The sequence below is a fragment of the Bacillus rossius genome, chromosome 5 (assembly GCF_032445375.1).
Source record: "Bacillus rossius redtenbacheri isolate Brsri chromosome 5, Brsri_v3, whole genome shotgun sequence".
Taxonomy (NCBI): domain Eukaryota; kingdom Metazoa; phylum Arthropoda; class Insecta; order Phasmatodea; family Bacillidae; genus Bacillus; species Bacillus rossius.
Window position 1 is genome coordinate 45,656,660 of NC_086333.1, and position 24,619 is coordinate 45,681,278.

General features: G+C 39.1%; 2 protein-coding genes across 3 annotated transcripts in view; both read right to left on the minus strand.

Annotated features, from left to right (window-relative positions):
• LOC134531766 (SET and MYND domain-containing protein 4-like) overlaps positions 1 to 24,619 on the minus strand; it is a 334,526-nt gene that overhangs the window by 54,550 nt on the left and 255,357 nt on the right. The gene's annotated exons all lie outside the window — the stretch shown is intronic.
• On the minus strand, positions 2,357 to 18,115 carry LOC134531764 (mucin-2-like). Of its 2 annotated transcripts, XM_063367652.1 has the most exons (3): positions 16,102 to 18,115; positions 13,710 to 13,860; positions 2,357 to 7,881 (listed from the first exon to the last, which is right to left on the minus strand). In XM_063367652.1, the coding sequence occupies exons 2-3, from the start codon at positions 13,734 to 13,736 to the stop codon at positions 2,452 to 2,454; spliced, it is 5,457 nt and encodes a 1,818-aa protein (XP_063223722.1). In that variant the 5' UTR covers positions 13,737 to 13,860; positions 16,102 to 18,115; the 3' UTR covers positions 2,357 to 2,451. The 2 variants fall into 2 exon arrangements, with proteins under 2 accessions (XP_063223722.1, XP_063223723.1); XM_063367653.1 differs by lacking the exon at positions 16,102 to 18,115 and having other exon boundaries at positions 13,710 to 13,900.

A 24,619-nucleotide genomic window follows, 5' to 3' on the forward strand; every position in this document is an offset into this window, starting at 1 on the left:
GCAGCTGAAAAAATGTGAATTTTTTTAATGCTAGTAGTTAAATAAGTGTTAGTGGTTAATCCCGAGGCAGTAGTTAAGGGAGAATATGTGGAGAATATAGTACTGGTGTTTCATGGAGTACTAGATGTTGATAGAATGGTAGTTGTTGATACAGTAGTAAATATTAATAAAATAAATTTGTTGATAGATTGGTTTGTGTTAATTGTTAAAGAAGTGGTAGCATGGTATGGTTGAAAAATTGGTAGTAATTGATATAGTGGTAGATTTCGATGGAGTAGTAGTGGATGGTAAATAAGTAATGGTTAATGAATTAGTAGTCATGTTTGGAATGGAAGTGATTGTTGTATAAATAGTGGTTGTTGGAGAAGTAGAGGTTGAGAGAGTGTAAGTGGTTGATGAATTAGTAGTATTTGGATTTATAGGTTTTAATGATGTGGTAGTGCTTGTTGGAGAAGTAATAGTTGACGAGTGTTAGTAGTTGATAGTAGTTGATAGAGTGTTAGTGGTTGATGAAGTAGTAGTATTTGGATATATAGATGATGATAATGTGGTAGTGTTTGATTAAACAGTAGTTGATAATGAAGTGGTAGTAGTTGATTGTCAGTAGTTGATGGAGTGATATAAGTAGATGTAGTGGTAGTAGTTAAATAAAGCAATAGAGTTTGATGTACTGTTAGTCACTGAAATACATTGAAAGAAGTTTAAGAAGTTGTCGAAGTATTTGGAGTAGTAGAAGTTGATGGTGTGGTATTCAATAGACTGGTAGTAGTTGATGGATTTTTGGGATATTATGCAGGTGTTGTGGTTGATGTAATAGTGGTCGTTGAAGTATTGTTAAAATTATGTAGTTGTTGATGGAGTTGATAGGGTTGTAGTCAATGGATTTGTAGCAGTTAATACAGTCGTAGACAATGATAAAGTAATAGTGGTTGTTGGAGTAGTGTTAGATGATGTAGTGGTTAATGAAATGGCAGTAGATGAATGAATGGTAGTGGTTGTTGGATTGGCAGTGGTCCATGGACTTGAAGTGGTTGATGGAATGTTAGTCGATGATGGAGTGACAGTGGCGGATGAGGTCGTGGATTTTGGAGTAGTAGTTGATGGACTGGAAAGTGTCAATATAGTAGTTTTAATAACTGGATTCGTAGATATTGTTGAGGTAGATGTGGTTGATGGTAAAATAGTTGATAATGGTTAAGTAGAGGTTGATGTTAAAGTAGTGGTTGATGAGTAATACTGGTAGATTGCTTAGTACTGGTTAATTGGATCGTACTGATAGATTTGGTAGTACTAGTTGATGGAGTAGTTGTGGTACTTAGGGTAGTTGTTGGGTTCGTAGTGATTCATGGAGAACTGGTAGACAATAAAGTAGTAGTGGTTGATGGAGTGGTAGTGGTTGATTGAGTAGTATTGGTTGATGGAGTAGTAGTGGTTAATGGAGTGGTAGTGGTTGATTGATCGTGGTTGAAGAAGTTATAGATGTTTTTCGAATGGTATTGATTGTTGGTGTAGAAGTTATTGATAATATGGTAATTGTTGATGGATTTGAATATGATTATGTAGTAGTATTTGGATTTATATAGGTTGATGATAAGAGAGTGGTTGATGAAGTGGTAGTGGTTGATGGTATTTTAGTAGTGGGTTGAATGGTAGTAGTTGATGGAGAGGTAGATAAAGTGGTAGTAGATGAGAAAAATTTGATTGACGGACTGGTAGTGTTTGATAGAGTAGTAGTTGGTAGAGTTGATAGTGTGGTAGTGGATAGACTGATAGTAGTTAATGCAATCGTTGAATATGATGGAGAATTAGTCGTTGATGGTATAGTGTTAGATGATGAAATGGCAGATTTATTAGTGATAGATAATGTAGTTGTAGTGTTTGATGGAGTGGTAGAGGTTGATACTGTGGTAGTGGTTGATGCAGTGGTAGTGGTTGATCCCATTGTAGTGGTAAATGCAATGGTCGTGGTTGATTGAGTAGTATTAGGGGATGGAGTAGTGGTAATTGATAGAGTTGTTGTGGTTAATGGAATGGTGGTAGTGTTTGACTGGTAGTGAATGATGGTATAGTTTTTGATGTAATTTTAGAGGTAGATGTAATAGTAATGGTAGAGGTACTGATGGTGGTTGATGGAGAAGTAGTAATTGATTAGGTGCAAGTGGTTGATGGATTGGTAGACATATATGTGGTAACAGTTGATGAAACAATAGTGGTCGATGGAGTGGTAGTGGTCGATGGAGTGGTAGTGGTCGATGGATTGGTAGTGGTCGATGGAGTGGTAGTTGTCGATGGAGTGGTATTTGTCGATGCAGTGGCAGTGGTCGATGGAATGGTATTGGTCGATGGAGTGGCAGTGGTCGATGGAGTGGCAGTGGTCGATGGAGTGGCAGTGGTCGATGGAGTGGTATTGGTCGATGGAATGGTAGTGGTTGATGGAGTGGAAGTAGTCGATTAAGTGGCAGTGATCGATGGAGTGATAGTGGTTGATGGAGAGCCAGTGGTTGATGGAGTGGTATTGGTTGATGGAGTGGTAGTGGTTGATGGAGTGGTAGTGGTTGATGGAGTGGTAGTAGTTGATTGAGTGGCATTGGTCGAGGTAGTGGTCGATGGAGCGATAGTGGTCGATGTAGTGGTAGTGGTCGATGGAGTAGTAGTGGTCGATGCAGTGGCAGTGGTCGATGGAATGGTATTGGTCGATGGAGTGGCAGTGGTCATTGGAGTGGTATTGGTCGATAGAGTGGTAGTGGTCGATGGAGTGGTAGTGGTCGATGGAGTAAAAGTGGTCGATTTAATGGTAGTGGTCGATTGAGTTGCAGTGGTCGATTGAGGGGCAGTGGTCGATGGAGTGGTAGTGGTTGATGGAGAGGAAGTGGTCGATAGAGTGGTAGTGGTCGATGGAGTGGTAGTGGTCGATGGAGTGGTAGTTGTCGATCCTGTGGCAGTGGTCGATGGAATGGTATTGGTCGATGGAGTGGCAGTGGTCAATGGAGGGATATTGGTCGATAGAGTGGTAGTGGTCGATGGAGTGGAAGTGGTCGAAGGAGTGAAACTGGTCGATTTAGTGGTAGTGGTCAAAGGATTGTCAGTGTTTGATGTAGTGGAAGTGGTTGATTGAGTGGCAGTGGTCGATGGAGTGATAGTGGTTGATGGAGTGGAAGTGGTTGATGGAGTGGAAGTGGTTGATGGAATGGAAGTGGCCGATTGAGTGGCAGTGGTCGATTGAGTGGCCGTGGCCGATAGAGTGGTAGTGTTCGATGGAGTGGTAGTGGTCGATGTAGTGGTAGTGGTCGATGGAATGGTAGTGGTCGATGGAGTGGTAGTGGTCGATGGAGTGGTAGTGGTCGATGGAATGGTAGTGGTCGATGCAGTGGCAGTGGTCGATGGAATGGTATTGGTCGATGGAGTGGCAGTGTTCAATGGAGTGGTATTGGTCGATAGAGTGGTAGTGGTCAATGGAGTGGTAGTGGTCGATGGAGTAAATGTGGTCGATTTAATGGTAGTGGTCGATTGAATTGCAGTGGTCGATTGAGTGATAGTGATTGATGGAGTGAAAGTGGTTGATGGAGTGAAAGTGGTTGATGGAGTGTAAGTGGTTGATGGAGTGTAAGTGGTTGATGGAGTGTAAGTGGTTGATGGAGTGTAAGTGGTTGATGGAGTATAAGTGGTTAATGGAGTGGAAGTGGTCGATTGAGTGGCAGTGGTCGATGGAGTGGTAGTGGTTGATGGAGTGGTAGTGGTTGATGGAGTGGTAGTGGTAGATGGAGAGGTGGTGGTCGAATAAGTGGAAGTGGTCGAAGGAGTGGAAGTGGTGGATATAGTGGAAGTGGTCGATTTAGAGGTAGTGGTCAAAGGAGTGTTAGTGGTTGATGGAGTGGAAGTGGTCGATTGAGTGGAAGTGGTCGATTGAGTGGCAGTGGTCGATGGAGTGGCAGTGGTCGATTGAGTTATATAGTTCGATTGAGTGGCAGTAGTCGATTGAGTGGCAGTGGTCGATTGAGGGGCAGTGGTCGATGGAGTGGTAGTGGTTGATGGAGAGGAAGTGGTTGATAGAGTGGCATTGGTCGAGGTAGTGGTCGATGGAGTGGTATTGGTCGAGGTAGTGGTCGATAGAGTGATAGTGATTGATGGAGTGGAAGTGGTTGATGGAGTGGAAGTGTTTGATGGAGTTGAAGTGGTCGATTGAGGGGCAGTGGTCGATTGAGTTGAAGTGGTCGATGGAGTGGTAGTGGTTGATGGAATGGTAATGGTCGATGGAATGGTAGTGGTCGATGGAGTGGTAGTGGTAGATGCAGTAGTAGTGGTCGATGAAGTGGTATTGGTCGATGGAGTGGCAGTGGTTGATGGAGTGGTATTGGTCAATAGAGTGGTAGTGGTAGATGGAGTATAAGTAGTCGATGGAGTGGAAGTGGTCGATGGAGTGGAAGTGGTCGATTTAGTAATGGTGGTCAAATGAGTGTTAGTTGTTGATGGAGTGGAAGTGGTCGATTGAGTGGAAGTGGTCGATTGAGTGATAGTGGTCGATGGAGTAGAAGTGGTCGATTGAGTGGCAGTGGTCGATTGAGGGGCAGTGTTCGATGTAGTAGTAGTGGTTGAGGGAGAGGTAGTGGTTGATAGAGTGACATTGGTCGAGGTAGTGGTCGATGGAGTGGTATTGGTCGATGGAGTGGTATTGGTCGATGGAGTGGCAGTGGTCGATGGAGTGGCAGTGGTCGATGGAATGGTAGTGGTCGATGCAGTGGCAGTGGTCGATGGAATGGTATTGGTCGATGGAGTGGCAGTGTTCAATGGAGTGGTATTGGTCGATAGAGTGGTAGTGGTCAATGGAGTGGTAGTGGTCAATGGAGTGGTAGTGGTCGATGGAGTAAATGTGGTCGATTTAATGGTAGTGGTCGATTGAATTGCAGTGGTCGATTGAGTGATAGTGATTGATGGAGTGGAAGTGTTTGATGGAGTGAAAGTGGTTGATGGTGTGGAAGTGGTTGATGGAGTGTAAGTGGTTGATGGAGTGTAAGTGGTTGATGGAGTGTAAGTGGTTGATGGAGTGTAAGTGGTTGATGGAGTATAAGTGGTTAATGGAGTGGAAGTGGTCGATTGAGTGGCAGTGGTCGATGGAGTGGTAGTGGTTGATGGAGTGGTAGTGGTTGATGGAGTGGTAGTGGTAGATGGAGAGGTGGTGGTCGAATAAGTGGAAGTGGTCGAAGGAGTGGAAGTGGTGGATGTAGTGGAAGTGGTCGATTTAGTGGTAGTGGTCAAAGGAGTGTTAGTGGTTGATGGAGTGGAAGTGGTCGATTGAGTGGAAGTGGTCGATTGAGTGGCAGTGGTCGATGGAGTGGCAGTGGTCGATTGAGTTATATAGTTAGATTGAGTGGCAGTAGTCGATTGAGTGGCAGTGGTCGATTGAGGGGCAGTGGTCGATGGAGTGGTAGTGGTTGATGGAGAGGAAGTGGTTGATAGAGTGGCATTGGTCGAGGTAGTGGTCGATGGAGTGGTATTGGTCGAGGTAGTGGTCGATAGAGTGATAGTGATTGATGGAGTGGAAGTGGTTGATGGAGTGGAAGTGTTTGATGGAGTTGAAGTGGTCGATTGAGGGGCAGTGGTCGATTGAGTTGAAGTGGTCGATGGAGTGGTAGTGGTTGATGGAATGGTAATGGTCGATGGAATGGTAGTGGTCGATGGAGTGGTAGTGGTAGATGCAGTAGTAGTGGTCGATGAAGTGGTATTGGTCGATGGAGTGGCAGTGGTTGATGGAGTGGTATTGGTCAATAGAGTGGTAGTGGTAGATGGAGTATAAGTAGTCGATGGAGTGGAAGTGGTCGATGGAGTGGAAGTGGTCGATTTAGTAATGGTGGTCAAATGAGTGTTAGTTGTTGATGGAGTGGAAGTGGTCGATTGAGTGGAAGTGGTCGATTGAGTGGCAGTGGTCGATGGAGTGGTAGTGGTTGATGGAGTGGTAGTGGTTGATGGAGTGGTAGTGGTAGATGGAGAGGTGGTGGTCGAATAAGTGGAAGTGGTCGAAGGAGTGGAAGTGGTGGATGTAGTGGAAGTGGTCGATTTAGTGGTAGTGGTCAAAGGAGTGTTAGTGGTTGATGGAGTGGAAGTGGTCGATTGAGTGGAAGTGGTCGATTGAGTGGCAGTGGTCGATTGAGTTATATAGTTAGATTGAGTGGCAGTAGTCGATTGAGTGGCAGTGGTCGATTGAGGGGCAGTGGTCGATGGAGTGGTAGTGGTTGATGGAGAGGAAGTGGTTGATAGAGTGGCATTGGTCGAGGTAGTGGTCGATGGAGTGGTATTGGTCGAGGTAGTGGTCGATAGAGTGATAGTGATTGATGGAGTGGAAGTGGTTGATGGAGTGGAAGTGTTTGATGGAGTTGAAGTGGTCGATTGAGGGGCAGTGGTCGATTGAGTTGAAGTGGTCGATGGAGTGGTAGTGGTTGATGGAATGGTAATGGTCGATGGAATGGTAGTGGTCGATGGAGTGGTAGTGGTAGATGCAGTAGTAGTGGTCGATGAAGTGGTATTGGTCGATGGAGTGGCAGTGGTTGATGGAGTGGTATTGGTCAATAGAGTGGTAGTGGTAGATGGAGTATAAGTAGTCGATGGAGTGGAAGTGGTCGATGGAGTGGAAGTGGTCGATTTAGTGGTGGTGGTCAAATGAGTGTTAGTTGTTGATGGAGTGGAAGTGGTCGATTGAGTGGCAGTGGTCGATTGAGTGATAGTGGTCGATGGAGTAGAAGTGGTCGATTGAGTGGCAGTGGTCGATTGAGGGGCAGTGTTCGATGGAGTAGTAGTGGTTGAGGGAGAGGTAGTGGTTGATAGAGTGACATTGGTCGAGGTAGTGGTCGATGGAGTGGTATTGGTCGATAGAGTGGTATTGGTCGATGGAGTGGCAGTGGTCGATGGAGTGGCAGTGGTCGATGGAGTGGTATTGGTCGATAGAGTGACAGTTGTTGATGGAGTGGTAGTGGTTGATCGAGTGGTAGTGGTTGTTGGAGTGGTAGTGGTCGACGCAGTGGTAGTGGACGATGGAGGAGCAGTGGTCGATGGAGTGATAGTGGTTGATGGAGTGGTAGTGGATGATGGGGTTGTAGTGGATGATGTGGGTGTAGTGGTTCTTAGAGTAGTTGTAGTTGTTGGGGAAGTGGTAGTTAATGGGTTAGTTGTTGATGAAGAAGTAGTGTTTGATTGTGTGGTAGTGGAAGTTATCTTTGTTGTAGTACTAGTTGAATAGCTAGATGTAGATGTTGTGTAACATGAACTGTTTGAAAAAGAACACATTCCGAGAACAGTACTAAAGTATGAGTTTGAAGGACACGTATACAAGTATGCTGAATATCCACTCGTTGTCTTTACGCAGAGGTAGTATTGAGAACAGTTGGAGTCCACAGCATATCGTCCTGAAGCACTACACTGGAATGGTTGAGTGACAGTTGAAGTGGCCATTGTTGTGGAGGTTGTGGTCGTACTTGCGGAACATGTAATATTCTTGGCCGTGCACTGGCCGGTAGCAGAGTTGAATTTCGTGTTAGCAGGACATGTGTAGAGAAAGGCAGAGTATCCACTTGTAGTCTCAACACACAGATAGTACAAAGAACAGTTTGACGGGACAGCGTATCTTCCAGAGCTGGTACACGTATAACCTTCTGTCGTAGAAGTTGACTCAGTTGTTGTAGAAGTGGTTGAAGTGGCGCAATCCACTGAGGCATAGGTACACTTTCCAGTTTCAGAGTTGAATTTAGAGCTTCCGGGGCAAGAATAAATATATGCAGAGTATCCAGTAGATGTTTCAACGCACAAATAATAGTTCGCACAGTTGGAAGCGGCAAATCGTCCACTTGCAGTGCACGTGTATGACTGAACAGCATGGTTCGCCAATATGAAGATCTGAAAACACAAATAATTTTAATGTTTTTCAATATTTTTATTATTTACATGTGTTGCATCATTATTGGTAATTTCGTATTTAAAAATTTGTAATATATTTATTATAATCCTTAGTAATTGTTACTTAAAGCATCCATTAAAATTGATCATTTCTATTTAAAATATGTAATTCAACATGTAGGAATTAAGTTTGAATATATATTATGAAAAAACATATCTTTTCAAGGTCTCAGATTTTGCTACCTGATATTTTATGTTTACATAACTTTTGTATTTTTAAAATTGTTTGGTGGGGAATACAGGCAAACACAAGTTTAGAAATATTTTCCTTTAAACATATTTTTTATTTGAATGTAGTATGATATTACATGTCAAGTACCTAAATTTAAAACAAATTTTTATTTATTTCATTGTTACAGTAGTTTATGGTTTTGTTTATTTAACTTGCGAAAAATGAAATAACTCAATAAGTGCGTACTTTGGTTTATAAATATGCATAATCATTTTCAAACTGTTGTCCTATTTCTTCTGGCGCTAAAGCTTAATGCTTTACATATATTTTTTTATATTTAAATGCCATAATTCAGTAGAAACCAAAAAAATTCTTACTGGGCTGAGTTATTTTCGAAAATGGCAAATTATTTGTAAAATAAATCAAATACTTAGATCGTTATCTAAATACTGACTGGGTAAATGATTGCTGAAATAATATTCAAAAAACGGAGAAAAAAATGTTAATATTGATATTCTCTTTAGATCATTTTTACAAATCCAATAACCAGCAATTTTTTTTTGTTTAGGTTGGTTGGTTGTTGTATGAGTCACGCTGTTATTAAGTAGTATTGTTCCTGGGCTCAGCGGGGGTTCTAAAAGATAGCCAAATCAATAATAAGACAATGTATATTTATTTGTTAAATTAAAAGTTTACAAACTTTTATCTTAATTTGTAACAGTCGAATGTCCAGCTACAAAATGATTTAAAAACCTATTTAATCTACTTGATGCACAAGGATTTGTCGGTCCGTGTCCTCAAGGTACTACTGTTCGCAAACACCTGTCCCTCGCACGCACCACGTCGCTTCTTCGCCTAGCCGTTGTCGCCTCGGGTCTTCATCTAGACGCAGTCGCTCGTTCGCCGTTCATCGCCCACCACAGACTCGCTGGCGCTACAACCAACAGGACTGAACTCTGGTGCGCTGTTGTCAGTCAGAGGCTTTGATGCCCTCCGCGGAAGCCCGCGGCAGCATCTCGTAGCCTGTAGAGGACGATGATGGCCGAAACCCTTCTGAACGAATAATGGCGTTGCCAGCGAGCCGACGACGCACGCGTGGCTCGCCACGGGCTTTGGATATAAATATATACTGTATAGAAGTCGCGAGTGGATAGGATTTACTCTACGTTTTTCAGGAGCGTATGTTGAGCAGCTTGGGAACTTCACCGCTGCAGTGCGCTGCCGTGACGCCCTGTATCGTCTTAGTTGTTATTTACACGTTAGAGCGCAGCACTGTCGCCCGCTGTCATTCCCCGCTCCCCCCATCCAACATTCACTGCAGCTCAAGTTCGTTTAGCGGGAAGGGGAAGGGGTGTTTGAAGAGTTCGACACTTCTCCGCTAGGGACCACCACAAGTCGATGCCCTAGAGATGGTGGCGATTGCGGCGGTGAATTAACCAACTACCTCAAACCGTATTAGAAATTTTAACCTGGGCTGGCGACTTCTATACAGTAGGCTATATATATTCAAAGCCACGGGGGAGAAAATCTAATGGCTGAGACCGAGACCTAGTTTTTGAAGTAGTTTTGGGCCCACCCGCTAGATAGTAGCTTTCATAATATATTACTAGCGTAGCTACACTGAATATGATAAGTAGTGCATCAGATGTTATCAGGCAAACAAGCCAGTGAGAAATTAATTCACTTTAGTTTGGTAGTCACATATTGTGGCATACTAGAAATACTGCATCTCCAGCTCATTTACAAAGAAAATGCTTTTTTATTACAAAAATACATTATTAAGTGTTTTTGCACAGTTATAGTCTTCTACTAAGCAATTAGTCGCCAAGTATTAAAATTATCATTATAAAGCTAAAGTTTTCGTTCTGAACCTCCCGCCAGATTTTTTTTTTTTTTTGCTAATAGTTATGGGCCCACACAACAGTTAGAGTCACATGTCGCACAAAATATGGTCCACTGTAAGGGACACTTGCACAGTCAGGTAAGTTACATCTAAGCAAAAACTTTGCAGGTTAATCAAATTGAGAAATATGTACTTAACTTTGCCTCAAGTTACGACTGTGCAAGCTGGCCTATAGCCTGGCCAAGTTAGCCCAAAAAAATAGGGGTAAGAATAAAAAAATTCGCAATAGAGCTGAAACTTTGTACGAATGTTCGAAACACCATTATAAATGAAATGTTAAAAGTCCCATCGATCCTACATTTGCGAAAAAAAAAATATTAAAGGTCAAAGTTCGCAAATATAGGTTTTGTTTTGCGTTTTGCAGCCAAACAGTAAGTTTTATCATAAAAATAGATCAGACTAAAATTATATATCATGAAATTATCTATAAACATTGTCTTTATACTTTGTCATCAAAGAGTCACCATTTCTGAGATATAACGATTTAAAAAGTTGAAATGTTGTGTTCTTCATAATATGCACAAGTTCGCCGCGTATATTGTCACGATCCACCTTCAGAGGGGGGGGGGGGGCGAGAATCGTAGCTCTTTACATAGAAACAACTCGCTTGGCATCAACTAGTCTTAACTTCATAAAATACTTTACTGTACCTAGGATCATAGGTTCGTCATCCCGTACAGGATGTCTGGTGAGAGCTGAACTAAGGAGATTTTGCAAAATAACATAATACTTAATTAAAATTATTTTATTCTTAAAGTCAAATACTCAACATCATTTTAAAGAACATTTAAATAGCAGGATTACAATTTAAAACAATAATCTCTTTACTTCCTTAACGATTGAACGACCTTACAAGAGAGAGAATGAGAGAACTTCACTAAACACTTCCCTAGTCCTTCCGAATACCTCAAATCATAATTAATACTTAAAATTAAAACAAAGATAAGTCCATACTCACATTTTCCGAAAAGCCTTTCTTGATCGATTACTTTAAAAAAATAACGTAGGGGCCTCTCCTGCCCTTGAAATCCCGAACGAACATTACATTTTAAAAACTATGACGCGTGACCCCTGACGAGGGCCATAGCCTCCGCCCGAAAGCTTGACGACTACATTATGACCTAACTTAAATTAAACGACTCGTGGCCTCTGGCGTCGACCATAGCTTCCGCCCGAAAGCTTGAATTCCTACATCACGAACGAACTAACAACTCGTGACCACAGGTGAGACGCATAGCCTCCGCCTGAGTGAGCCTGAATTCCTACATCACGAACGAACTAACAACTCGTGACCACAGGTGAGACGCATAGCCTCCGCCTGAGTGAGCCCCGAGTCACCAATCACTTGCGCTTAAATTCGCGCGCCCTGCCGCGCCTACCATAACAAAAGCTCGTTATTGAAGTCAAATTTACTAAACAACTAACTAGAACATCTGGGAAGACTACCCCCCCTCTACCCCAATGTGCAGGCCACACCGCGCGGCTTGTTACGACAGCGCGCCCCAGTAACTGCGGCCCGTGGCTGCGCCAGCGTGCGGCCAAACAAACAAACAAAATTCTGCAAGCCCGCAGCGCGCCGCGCCGGCCCCGTGCCCCAATTACTTGGTCACGCCACTTGCGCTGACGAGTGAACAGAGCAGCCAGCCCAGAGTCCCGTCAGTAAAGTCCCTAAATTTGATTTCAACAACCCTGCAAAATTTCAACCCGCGACATAACCCTCCCCTCACAGAGCTCGAGCCCCATCGAGCTACCTCAAAATTACAAATTGTCTTTTTCCATTAAACCATAACTATAAATTCCTCATTTCACAAAAATAATAATTTTCTTAGTTCCTTGCTGTCTGAACATACATCTAGATTCTGCATAAGATTTATTTTAAAACAACAAGTATTCATAAAATTAAATGTAAAACTTTTATCTGGTTTGTTCTCACAGGAACCTTCAGAGGCTCGAGTTCTCAATTCTAAAAAAATTGTTCTGTTAGTGAAGCTCTCTTTACAAATTAAATTACTGTTCTTAGTTTCTCAGTATTCGTTAAACAATGTGCAAATTCTTGATAATTATTATTATTTTTTTTTTTCGGTTTCCGTTTAATACCATACTTCTTTCGTTCTTCAAAAAAAATTAAGTGTCCTTACAGTGTTTCAATTAATTAAACTCTTATCTCGTGAAGGTTGGTGCAACTCCTCGAAGTCAGTGTTGTCGAGAAGAGTAGCTCCCTGGGCTGGCCATCAGCAAACACCACTCAACTCCAACAGCTACTGGACTGGCTTCCAGGGCAGCTCACAACTTCTCCCCACATCTGCTTCGGAGTTGTGCCATCCTCATCACGAACAGATTACAATTCTGAAACATCATCAACAGGCATTACCATCACGCCTGACAAATACAAAACTAACTACTAAACTGCAATCGATGGGCAAGGATGCAAACACACAAAAAAATAAAATTAATTAATTCAACTGCTAACATAAAGTATCCCACCCTTAGCATAATCTAATCAGGCAAATAATTTGATAGGAAAAACTTAAGGAAGGGAAACATGACCTCCAATGATTTTCCCTAACTCTTGAGTCTTGATCTTCTCTATACAGCAAATAGTCCCCACGAAGTAACTGGGTTGAAGGTCAGTTCACATGACCCACCCATAACCTCTTCTACTCTTCTTTTCTTCTGGGGGCAACCACAATGCCCACCAATCTCTCTCCATGGTGCCGAACCAGCTATCCCATGAGAGTAAACAACGTAGTCAATAGAAGCGCAGAGGGGAAACACCAATCTCTGGCTTGTCGAGTCATAAAACTGCTTTATCTTCTTCTTCTTCTTCTTCTGAGTAAAACATCTGATTAATCTTGCTTCTATTCTTCCAAACAGTAAAAGTTCATCAGGTATCTTCATGAAAGAAACATTCTAACTAATAATTCTTCATTTTTCTTCTTCTTTATTTCTGTTAGTTGTAATAGAAGGCCATGTTAGGGAGGTTATAGGGAAAAAGAGTGGCCAATTCCCACCCCATCACCCACCTAGATCATGACTAATTAACTTTTAAACTTTCTATTTCAAACAAATAAAAAAAAACATTTTTTTTTTATTCAAACTTTTAAACTATAATTACTTTTACTTCATAACCTCAAAAGCTAATCAATAATTCTAAATGAAATTGTGATTTACTGCATCCTTGTTCCATCCGATCTGTTTGTTTATAACCTTTCTTGTAAAGTATAAAATTTTCAAACATTACTAATTCAAAAAAAAAATTAAATTCTGGTGTCCTTTGAGTTACAATTAACTTTACTATTTCTTAGCTTGAAATAATTTAAGTTTTCAGAACTATTTCATTGTCTAATTCACAACACTTAAAAATCAACTCAAAACAACAAATCATCAAAATCAATAAGATCATCTGACCTACCTATCAGTACTGTGAACTTGAACTGTTCGTACACATTTATAATAAGCTATTGTATTTAAATTCCAACCTAAATAAGGTTTAAAAAAAACTACTAATCCCTCTGTAAATTAAGAAAATTAACTTTAAAAATTAAACTTAAGGTATTAGTTCTTTTTGACAGCTACCACAACTCACTAGTTCCATTACATTACTATAACCTAAAAAGTTCTGTAAATAATGTTTATAACAAAAAAAAACTCCAGTTACTGTCTTCCATAAAAAAAAATAAAACTTTACATGACCTTATTAATCTCCACTTGTAAGTCCATGGCTGCCAGCTTTCTCTTCTCTTGAATCTTCAGTCTTGGCTCTTGTTTCAGTGATCTTGTATCTTGTCTCTCGAACTCTTGTCATCTTGTAAACTGGACTGCTGCTCAGCTCATCTTAAGGAATCTGTAACAGTTTCAAAAATACATGTTAATTTAAATTACATAATTCCTGTTCTTTGGTCCTAAAAAAAAAATTGTATTATTAGTACACATTACCCTGAAACAACATTATTATTCATTGTTTATTACTTAAAAAAAATGCTTTACCATAAAATCCTTTTTTGTTCTTTTCATTAGGCCTATTTATTTTCCTTCTTCTTAATTAAATTCTGCTTCAAATGTTAATCCTAACTTAAGACCTACCATCTATTTATTATTCATTACCTACATTATTTATGTTACCCTAAAATTCCCATAAGTTTCTAATACTTCCTATCAAAGACATTCTCTCTAAAAAAAAATTTACTTGTGACTCTTAACTTAACAAACTTAAAAAAAACTTTTACACTAGACTTAACTTATTATTCATTCTTAGTTACTAAATTTCTATATGTAAACTTTAGTACTTACAAACAAAAACTGCCTATTTCTCTCTACCTCTTAATCTCTTTCAATTATTACAATAATAATGTTACCTTGCATCTTTAAACTTTCTTCTTTTCAATTAAATTAGACATCTCATAACAATAAAAATTCTGCCTATACTCTTCTTATGGGTGTACAAACCAACAACAAAATTTCAAATTCTCAAGTTTCCTTATATTTAAATTATGCAATACAAATAACCTCTGTGGTGCCTGTACCCTTTTAGGCCTACCACCTTCTCCTCTCACAGCATGACAACTCTTATTCCTCGGGGTCTGTATTCACTGTTCCAAATCAAATATCTCAAAAAAATTAAAAACAAATTTATTATTTTAAGAAAACAAAAATTTACATTGAATTTACTATGGAGCCTGGAAATCTTAATGTCTCACAGCAGCTAACATGACTAAATCCCATGGAACCCCAGGTTTACATAACCTGTGCCCAAAAATTTAAGCATACCAGGCTTTCCCTGCACTGGTTTTACAGCATCACACACTATTTAGGGCCCCTGATCTGCCATCAGTCCCAAGGAGTTTTCCCACAACCCCTCTCTACACAAGCGCCTACCGCATTCCTCTCAAATGGCTATCGGTTTTACGGCATTCTTTTGGGATCCGACCATCAAGTTAGGGCTAATCGAACACTAAACCTCCATACTTCCAAACTAATGTAAATCAATTAAATTTTCTCTGTAAATTCTAAAAATCAAAAAAAATTATTCCAACATGCCAAAGAAACTTCCAAAAAAAATTCATAATCTTATCTTCAAACCATTAAAATAAAAATAAATAGATTACTCTGTTTTCTCCTTAATAACTGTAAACTGTCAACAAATATCATGTCGTAAATTTTAACTATGCTTACTGACTCTTAATCATAAAATCTCATTTGTCCTAATTAATAAACAACCGATTTCCTTAAAATCTCACTGTATCTCTCACACTCAAACTTCACTGGTTGAATATCTCAATAAATTCAAAAACAATTATCTAAACTCTTAAAGAAACTCCTCCCCAATTATTCAAATTACTTCACCTTATTTTATTTCATTACTTAAAACACCTTACTCAAAAAAAATTAATTAATTATCTAGCTATCTTCCATTATTATTTAATTACCGAACAAAACTTTCTCCTAAATTAATTTAGTAAAATTCAATTTCACATTAGGCAAGTACACTAACTCTCTACAGCAATGTTTCTCATTTCCCTCCTTCCTAACTGAATCCAATCTTACTTAACCTCCATGGAATTTACCTCACAAAATAACCAAAAATTTCACTGTAGTGCCTATCTGCTATAGGCCCACTACACAGGGGGCTCTAACCCCACCAACAAACTTCATTGAAATGGTACCCTATCCCATACAGGATAGCCACTTCGGTACTACCATGGGGAACTCCTGCCCCAAACTACTCACAACTCTCAGGATTCTCCTGACCCTTAATTCCGTAGTCAGCCCATCTCCTATGGTCTGCGCTACAATTCCCTTTCTTCCCAGGGACACAACGCCTCACCTTAGGGTCCCTCGCCCTAATGAAAACATTAATTTTGTCTCTCTGTTCTTTTGGAGTAAATTCCCTCTACACACAAAATCTAGCCTTCCCATTTTTCTCAATGCTTATCGATTTTATAGTGTACCTCCTTATTACTGTTTACAAATCCCAAAAAAAATATTTTTAAAACCGAGGTAGAATTTAACTAACAAAAACATAAACAACTTACAACGAAACACTTCTAGCCTATACATCATACACTTCTTAAAATAAATTACTTACATACTGAAAGTTCCTCTTCTCCTAAAACACACTTAAATTTAAATTTATTTAACCAATAGTCTATTTTCTTATCGCTAAGTTACCGTACAGCTGATCAAAACAAGGTCACGGCCTGTCCACGTCTCCGTATGAGCCCGTGACGTCACCGAATTCCATCAGGTGCGCCAACCCTCGCTTGCGGTTCCTCCGTTCTCCGCTAGGTCTCAGCACCTCCCCGTCACGTGTTCACTCTGCCACGTCCACTGACGTGTCGTTCTGAAACAACTCTCAACATTTTTCTAATTAAAACAAAACATCACTATAAATTCTATAACTCTCTTTTACATAAACTCTCGTTTTCTCTTTAATTCCTTTCTAACGTTTATCCTTCCCTCGACTGATTTAATTCGTACGTCTCGTCTCCTACGCGCACGAAAACAAAACAAACTTCTCTTGAAAATAATTCCTATTTACGAAAAAAACTTTATTTTAAATTTTAACTCTCTTAACCTACAATCTTAAAATTAATTTCAATTAAATTAAACCACTTGCATTATCTCTATTAATCATTTAAATTATAACGTATTCTCCTCACGTAAAAATCCCTGATAAACTCAACGACTTAAAACAACTTATCACTATAAACTTTATCCTTACAAGTATACTCAAATAAACATCTGTTACGTCAAAAAAAAAATCTCAAAGACTTCCTCCACTATAGACTAAAATTCCGTAATCCTCTCCTCAAGTAAACTCTTAATAACCTGCTATCAGAAGCTGAAACTAACTTAATAATAAACATAAAAATCTACCTCTCTCTCTCTCCAGAAATAGAACCTATCCGGCGAACTCTACCATTTCTGTCACGATCCACCTTCAGAGGGGGGGGGGGGGCGAGAATCGTAGCTCTTTACATAGAAACAACTCGCTTGGCATCAACTAGTCTTAACTTCATAAAATACTTTACTGTACCTAGGATCATAGGTTCGTCATCCCGTACAGGATGTCTGGTGAGAGCTGAACTAAGGAGATTTTGCAAAATAACATAATACTTAATTAAAATTATTTTATTCTTAAAGTCAAATACTCAACATCATTTTAAAGAACATTTAAATAGCAGGATTACAATTTAAAACAATAATCTCTTTACTTCCTTAACGATTGAACGACCTTACAAGAGAGAGAATGAGAGAACTTCACTAAACACTTCCCTAGTCCTTCCGAATACCTCAAATCATAATTAATACTTAAAATTAAAACAAAGATAAGTCCATACTCACATTTTCCGAAAAGCCTTTCTTGATCGATTACTTTAAAAAAATAACGTAGGGGCCTCTCCTGCCCTTGAAATCCCGAACGAACATTACATTTTAAAAACTATGACGCGTGACCCCTGACGAGGGCCATAGCCTCCGCCCGAAAGCTTGACGACTACATTATGACCTAACTTAAATTAAACGACTCGTGGCCTCTGGCGTCGACCATAGCTTCCGCCCGAAAGCTTGAATTCCTACATCACGAACGAACTAACAACTCGTGACCACAGGTGAGACGCATAGCCTCCGCCTGAGTGAGCCTGAATTCCTACATCACGAACGAACTAACAACTCGTGACCACAGGTGAGACGCATAGCCTCCGCCTGAGTGAGCCCCGAGTCACCAATCACTTGCGCTTAAATTCGCGCGCCCTGCCGCGCCTACCATAACAAAAGCTCGTTATTGAAGTCAAATTTACTAAACAACTAACTAGAACATCTGGGAAGACTACCCCCCCTCTACCCCAATGTGCAGGCCACACCGCGCGGCTTGTTACGACAGCGCGCCCCAGTAACTGCGGCCCGTGGCTGCGCCAGCGTGCGGCCAAACAAACAAACAAAATTCTGCAAGCCCGCAGCGCGCCGCGCCGGCCCCGTGCCCCAATTACTTGGTCACGCCACTTGCGCTGACGAGTGAACAGAGCAGCCAGCCCAGAGTCCCGTCAGTAAAGTCCCTAAATTTGATTTCAACAACCCTGCAAAATTTCAACCCGCGACAATATACATCATTGGAGCTATAATTCAAGTAAAAATATTTTCTTATCGGTCTGTATAACTTATACATACAAAATAGTAAAATTATGAGAATATCAACTCGAAAGAAACCCAGTCCCTCATTTTATACGCCAGTGTAACCTTGAGCAACATCTGTCTCCTATTAAATTGTCCGCGTGGCAGGAGTCGTATACCTGCTCTTTTTTTTCTATGGCCTATTAGACGAAATACTAGTCCCCAACGTTCCTTCATAGTGAAAACACCGAATTTGTGTTGTTTTTAGTTTTTTTAAAAAAAAATAGCAATTTTGTTTTATCTGTAGTAAACCTTTAACTGAAAGTGAAATTGTTACTGTTGATCGTGGCATGAAGACATTAATTGATGCAAGTACTGAAAGAGGTGATGAATTTTCGGAATATCTGAAAAACCAGAAATCTATGACTATTAATGTGCAGTGTCATAAAAACTACACTCGAAAGACTTCTATTGCTGCAGCTAAAAGACAACACGAACAAGAAGAACCCAGTACATCTTATATTAATAATTCCTCCTCGTACTAGAGCACGCATAAGTGAATCAGCATTTTGTTTTAAAGCTTTGTGTTTTTGTTTAAATTTTTGCTTATTTTGCGGCCATGCATTTAATGAAGGTCATAAGTAAAAAAAATGCCACTGGATTTTCTCCGTAAAATCTTTTAAGTAACTACTATTTCATTCAAAGAATCTTTTCTGTAAGTAGCTCGGACTCATTCTGATTATGTGGCAAAAGCTGTTATTGCTAGAAATGAATTTTAATATGATTTAGTTGCTGCTGAGGCTAAGTATCATAATGGCTGTTATAATTCCTTCTTGAGACCGACTACTGGGGGTAAAGTCAGTCGTCCTCAAGATGAAGCTACGAATCTTGCAATGGAGGAAATATTTACATACATTGAAAATAACGATGACTGTCAGTTTACATTAAACGAATTAAAAAAAGTATTTGTAAAAATGTAGCTGTAGGTAACAGTACCATTAAGATACGATTAAAGCTGAGGTATGGCAATAAAATTATTATTACTGAAAAATCAGGAACATCAACATTAATATGTTTTTTATTGACAATCATCATGATATTTTTAATCAAGTTTGGTACGACAAAAAAATGTAAAAGAACGATTTAGGATCCTGGAAGCTGCTGCAGCAATTATTCGAGAAGATATTCAATCTGCAGTATTCGATAATTCTAATTACCCCCTGCCAGGCTGTATGTTTGAAGATTTAAACAGCGAAATTCCAGAGTCGCTGACGCATTTTTTGTAGCAATTAATTCTAAAAAAAATAAATGATTAAATTTAGATCATTTAAAATTAATATGCGTGAGTATTAGTCATAGTATTATGACTGCTGTTCGGCTGAGGTTAACACCGCTTTCATCATTTCCAATAGTACCATTTTTTATTATTAAATACAGGATCACAATATATCGTGGAATGGGCCTACCGGGGAAACCACGTTTAAAAAAACGCTACCTCAAAGGTGGCGTGGAAACGTGTGCATATTATGAAGAATACGACTTTTTCAACTTTTTGAATCTTTATAACTCAGAAACGATGACTCTTCGGAGAAAAGGTGAAAAGAACATTTTTATTGCTGTAGAACGTGGTATATTTAATTATTGCAATTGGGCGCCTAATTATATATATATTTTAAAAGTAATGCCAAAGGTTAGGAATTTTGACGTAACTAGTTATACCTTCCAAAATATTAGTTTTTTTTTATTATTACCTTGACTTAACAGAACAAGCGAACATAAATGACATCTATTTAGGTAATCAAATAGTCTCATATATACTATATCAGTGATAGTTATCTGTATGCGGACATATATTCCTAGAGAGCCAAAATCTAAGTAAAGGTATTTGCATACTAGTAATGTCTCGATTCACGTAACCTTACGTCTAGTTCAGTTGTTCGGAGACACTGCGAACTCTGCAGCACTGGACATCTGGGTAGCGGTAACTAGAGACAAGGACATTTTCGACCAGCTGAAAACTACGAATACTACTGTTCTAGTTGTAAAATTAGATGACGACAGTTCAGCATCCTCCTCTGATCCTGAAAAGTCTTTATAATTAATTTGAAACGATCTCACCGACGTAGACCACATGGAACCTTGGATGTATGGTTGTCATGGTTGTAACGGGAACTCAGGCCTCAGAATTCTTGTGACAGCGACTGACGGCTCCGACCATCGTCCTTCATGGATGGAAAGTACGAAGATTCGAACCCAGGATGTTCATGAATGTAGATATCAACCGAAAAGTCAGTTCATTCTTGAAGTTCGGAAAATCCATAATTCTTTCAAATTAATGCAGAATTTCATGAACCCAACTTGACGTCTACCAAAATAACGGAACTCCGCTGTAGTCTCTTCTTGTGAGCTGAACGGAAATGTAAAGAGAAGTACGACCCTCACTCAGTACGTATCTTCTTATCCAGATAATTTTTTCTTATTTTATTTGTTTTTTTACACCTCCATATTCCAAAAACCACTATCGAACGAATACCTGTTTATAGCAACCATAGATGAACTAACCAAAGCTGGAATTGAAAATCCACAGACTTATGCAAGTAGGAATAACGAGAATTTAAACCGCGCTAAAATATAGTAATGGTTTTATAAATGCATAGATAAAATAGCTTTGCAATAGCATCATTAATTAGATTTGAGGCTCTCTATTCACATCTTTCTCCTACTGTTTTTAACATAAAACCTTTTAAATAAATTACATCAATTTTGCACTCATAATCTCATAAAAAAAAGGAAAAAGAAAAACTGTAAACATAGTGACGGTTTACAGAGCCGCTCCAGATGATTGAATGTTAATTACATTGGAATTCTTGAAATCATCTTAATTTTTTTTCTCAAATGGAATAATATATGTACAATATTTCCTCCTAGTCTATGATAAGGTCTTTTTAACAGAAATCCATTTAGATGCAATAAACAAATAACTACGATCATAATGTTGCTCTTAGCTGTGAAGGTACAATGTAACATTTACCAATTAAATTACGTTTTCACATAGAATTACAAATAATTAACCAAACAAACAACATAATCCTTCAAACAAACTTAAACATATAAACAGATACATTAATATATGACATAAATCATTATTCATTTCAATCAAAGCTTGAAGTTGGTTAGTACCCATTTTGTAATGTTGCTTAAAGTTTTTGTCTTTCAACTGGATATATATCATATAATCTTGATGTTTAATCACTTCACAACTATCTTAATATAATAGTGTCCACTTCTTATTTTCTGAAGGTATCGTGTGTCACTTTACACCAAAAATAGTTTATAAGTATTATAGTTTAGATAGTCTTTTCTTTTTAGCTTTATCTTTCAACTTGAAGACTAAACTACCTATTTGGCTCTCTCTAACTAAAATGCTTGTAGTCAACATATGACATGACAGTTAATTAACTATTACATATTAATACGTGTTTCAATTTACTATATAATAATTGATACATACAGAGTCCCCTCTTAATTGTTAATAATGTTCTCAAAATTATTACATCACAATTCATACTAAAAGGTAACTATATTTATCGGAATTCATGAAATAATTTCACATGTACGCAAATATTATGAATTGGTTTGTATAAGTGAAGTTCAACAAAGTAATGTTATATTGTAAGAATATGCATTCATTTTGTGGTACTCTCAGGAAAATAAGGAATTATAATAATAGAAAAAATGTTATATAGAAAAAAAATGTGTAAGATCAACAGGTGGGAACCAAAATCAAGAAACTATGGACAGAGACGTACATGTTTGTTAAGCGGAAGACAAATTTAACGTGCTAACCTTCTTCGTGATATTCGTGATACTACTATTGGCGTATGTTCTTCTTCCAATGGAATTTCTTACTAATTTGTTATCTTCATTTATGCAATTCTTCTTTGTGACATAGGGCCACTATACGTACAAGGCTACAAAACAAAAACAACTATATATATATATATATCCTCACTACAACTTCTCTGTGGTGGGACTAAATAATCGACGGCGAATGCCTACGTTACAACGAATGTCTGCACTGGACGTTGCGCAGTGGACTTAAATCGTCGATATGCTCAATAGAAAAAGTAAACTGCCCTCATTGGTATTCATACTCAATGGACAATAAATTATTTAGCCTGTTAAACATACGTATTAGCTTTACTAAATAACATATTAGCATTGCTTATAAACGAAGCATTTGATAGTCAAAAAGAATACTTCCATGTTTCCTTCTTCTGCGAGGTAATTACCGCCAATAAGTAAGTATCTATCATTTATATGATAATTCACGAGGTTGCTGGTCGATAAGGCCTTAACTGAGTTATATTGTACTTCCCAATGGTCTCGTCACTGTTTAACTTCTGTAGCACATAACAGTTCTCGTTTATCTTTCCCTTATTTTGATGTTACAGACTTGTAATTTTAATTTTGTCAAATTTACCCCTTTGTTGTAACTAGTGACCGGTGTTCGGGGTATCGTATCACCGATCTCTACTAGTTTAACTGCATTGGGTTATTGGTAATGGTGGTAGGTATTTCCCGCGTAACCATTGAGTCCGATATCGCTTCTATGCCCTGCGGATTAGCATAGTAGACTGCAGTATTAATAGGTTCTTTCTTCTGAAACTGTGTAGAAAACTGCGTAGCTGACCGATCTGGTTTAGTATAGGCATTTACATGATTTCCTGGTATGGGGTTGTTATATATGTCATTTCTCGACTGATTAATCTGTAGTGAGTTACAGTGATTTCTGTTTAGAGCTTGTGTGTTTTGTGTAGGCTGAGGTATGTCGACCGAACGATTTTCAACAGTTCCTTCATAATATTTGAACACGCCTGCTTCGTTCCTATGTGCATGTTTATTTTCTCGCTGTCGAGGTGATCTAGAATGTTTATTCGGCGATGTCGGTGGAGTATTGTACGAACATTCGCCGCTCCAATTCCTTTGTGGTGTTGATTGTGGTCTATCATGACTTTGACGATATTGATTTTTTTCGGGTCTAGTGTACCAAGAATCATCCTGTTGTTTTCCAGAATCTTTTGAATACCGTTCTCGCTGTCGGTGATAATGTTTGTGGTTATTATACCACTCATTCTGATTACGTTTGGGCTTGTTATTACGCCATACTAACGTATTAACTTGAGGTGTGTGACGAGTGTTATTTTGTTTATCGCCCTCATTGCGACGCTGATTCCAAGGCTGGTATACAGGGTTAGGTTTGGTATATATAGGTCGTTGGTTCTCCTCGCGATCGATGTTGTTCGTTCGATTCTGACGATCTAAACGTTCGTAAGCTAACAATTGTTCTCTAAAATCCGAAATATTCTCGAAATTTCGTCCGGACAAATGAAGCTGGTATCTCATTGGTAATTGTCCTAAAACCATTGCTACAAATTCCCCGTCGTCCATTTCTACATCTAAATATCTCGTTCGTTCGAACATATCACTCAAGTGTCCCTCTAATGATCTATTTCTCTTTGGATCAAATTTTTCCCCGTGTAACATCGCACGTAGATTTCCCTGTAGTTTCAAACTCCAATATTGATTTAGAAATAATTTCTTAAACTGTTCGTAAGATGATATGACATGATGATGCACTTCCCACCAATAGTAAGCTGTGCTCTTCAAACTGCTACTTAAACATTTTAATTTTTCACTTTCGGTAAGGTTAAAATGGGATGAATACTCTTCGAACGTTTTCAAAAATTTTCGTGGATTTTCGTGAGATTTAGCCGAGAATGTGGGCTTATCCTCCACCCAATGACGTGAAGGATGGTTCAAAACTGATGTAGGATCAATCATCACAATAGGTTGTCCGTCAACTGTATGCACTGTTTTCCCTCGCGTTTCATTGCCCGTGATATTACTGTGCACAGGTATAGATGAAAATGTAGCACGTGTTTCTAATGGAATTGTAGTGTCTGAACTCGCAGTTGGTAGGTCTGCGCGTTGTAGTGAACTTCCTTGAACTCGACTCTCTAATTGCGCGATTCGGTGAGTTACTATTTGAATTTCGTCTGATGTATCTGTTTTGTGTTGATTTAGTTCCGTACGAACCTCTGCAAACTGATTTTCCGTAGTCCGAACATACTGCGAAATCTGTTCCTCTGTTGTACGTTTTGCAGTTTCTTGACACGTTGCCTCGGTGTTGACTAGGCGTTGATTTATGTCGGATATCTGTTCATCTACCGTTGTGAATTTAACCTTTACCGACTCGTTAAAAGTCCGTACTTCCTTACGGGTTTCGTGTATTTGCGAAGCGAAATGTTGCACGACTTCTGTCATTCTATCATTTACTTTATCAATATTATCAGCTAGCTTACGCGTTAACTCTTCCGACTGTCTACGCGACTCTTCCAATTGTCTACGCGACTCTTCCGACTGTCTACGCGACTCTTCCGACTGTCTACGCGACATCTCCTCCAACTGTGTACGTGACTCTTCCGACTGTC

Excerpts from the sequence above, each read along its gene's own strand:
- LOC134531764 (XM_063367652.1), bottom strand. The coding sequence starts at position 13,736 with ATGGACTTACAAGTGGAGATTAATAAG. Across the intron at positions 7,882-13,709 it reads TACAAGTGGAGATTAATAAG|ATCTTCATATTGGCGAACCA; the intron begins GTCATGTAAAGT and ends TTGTGTTTTCAG.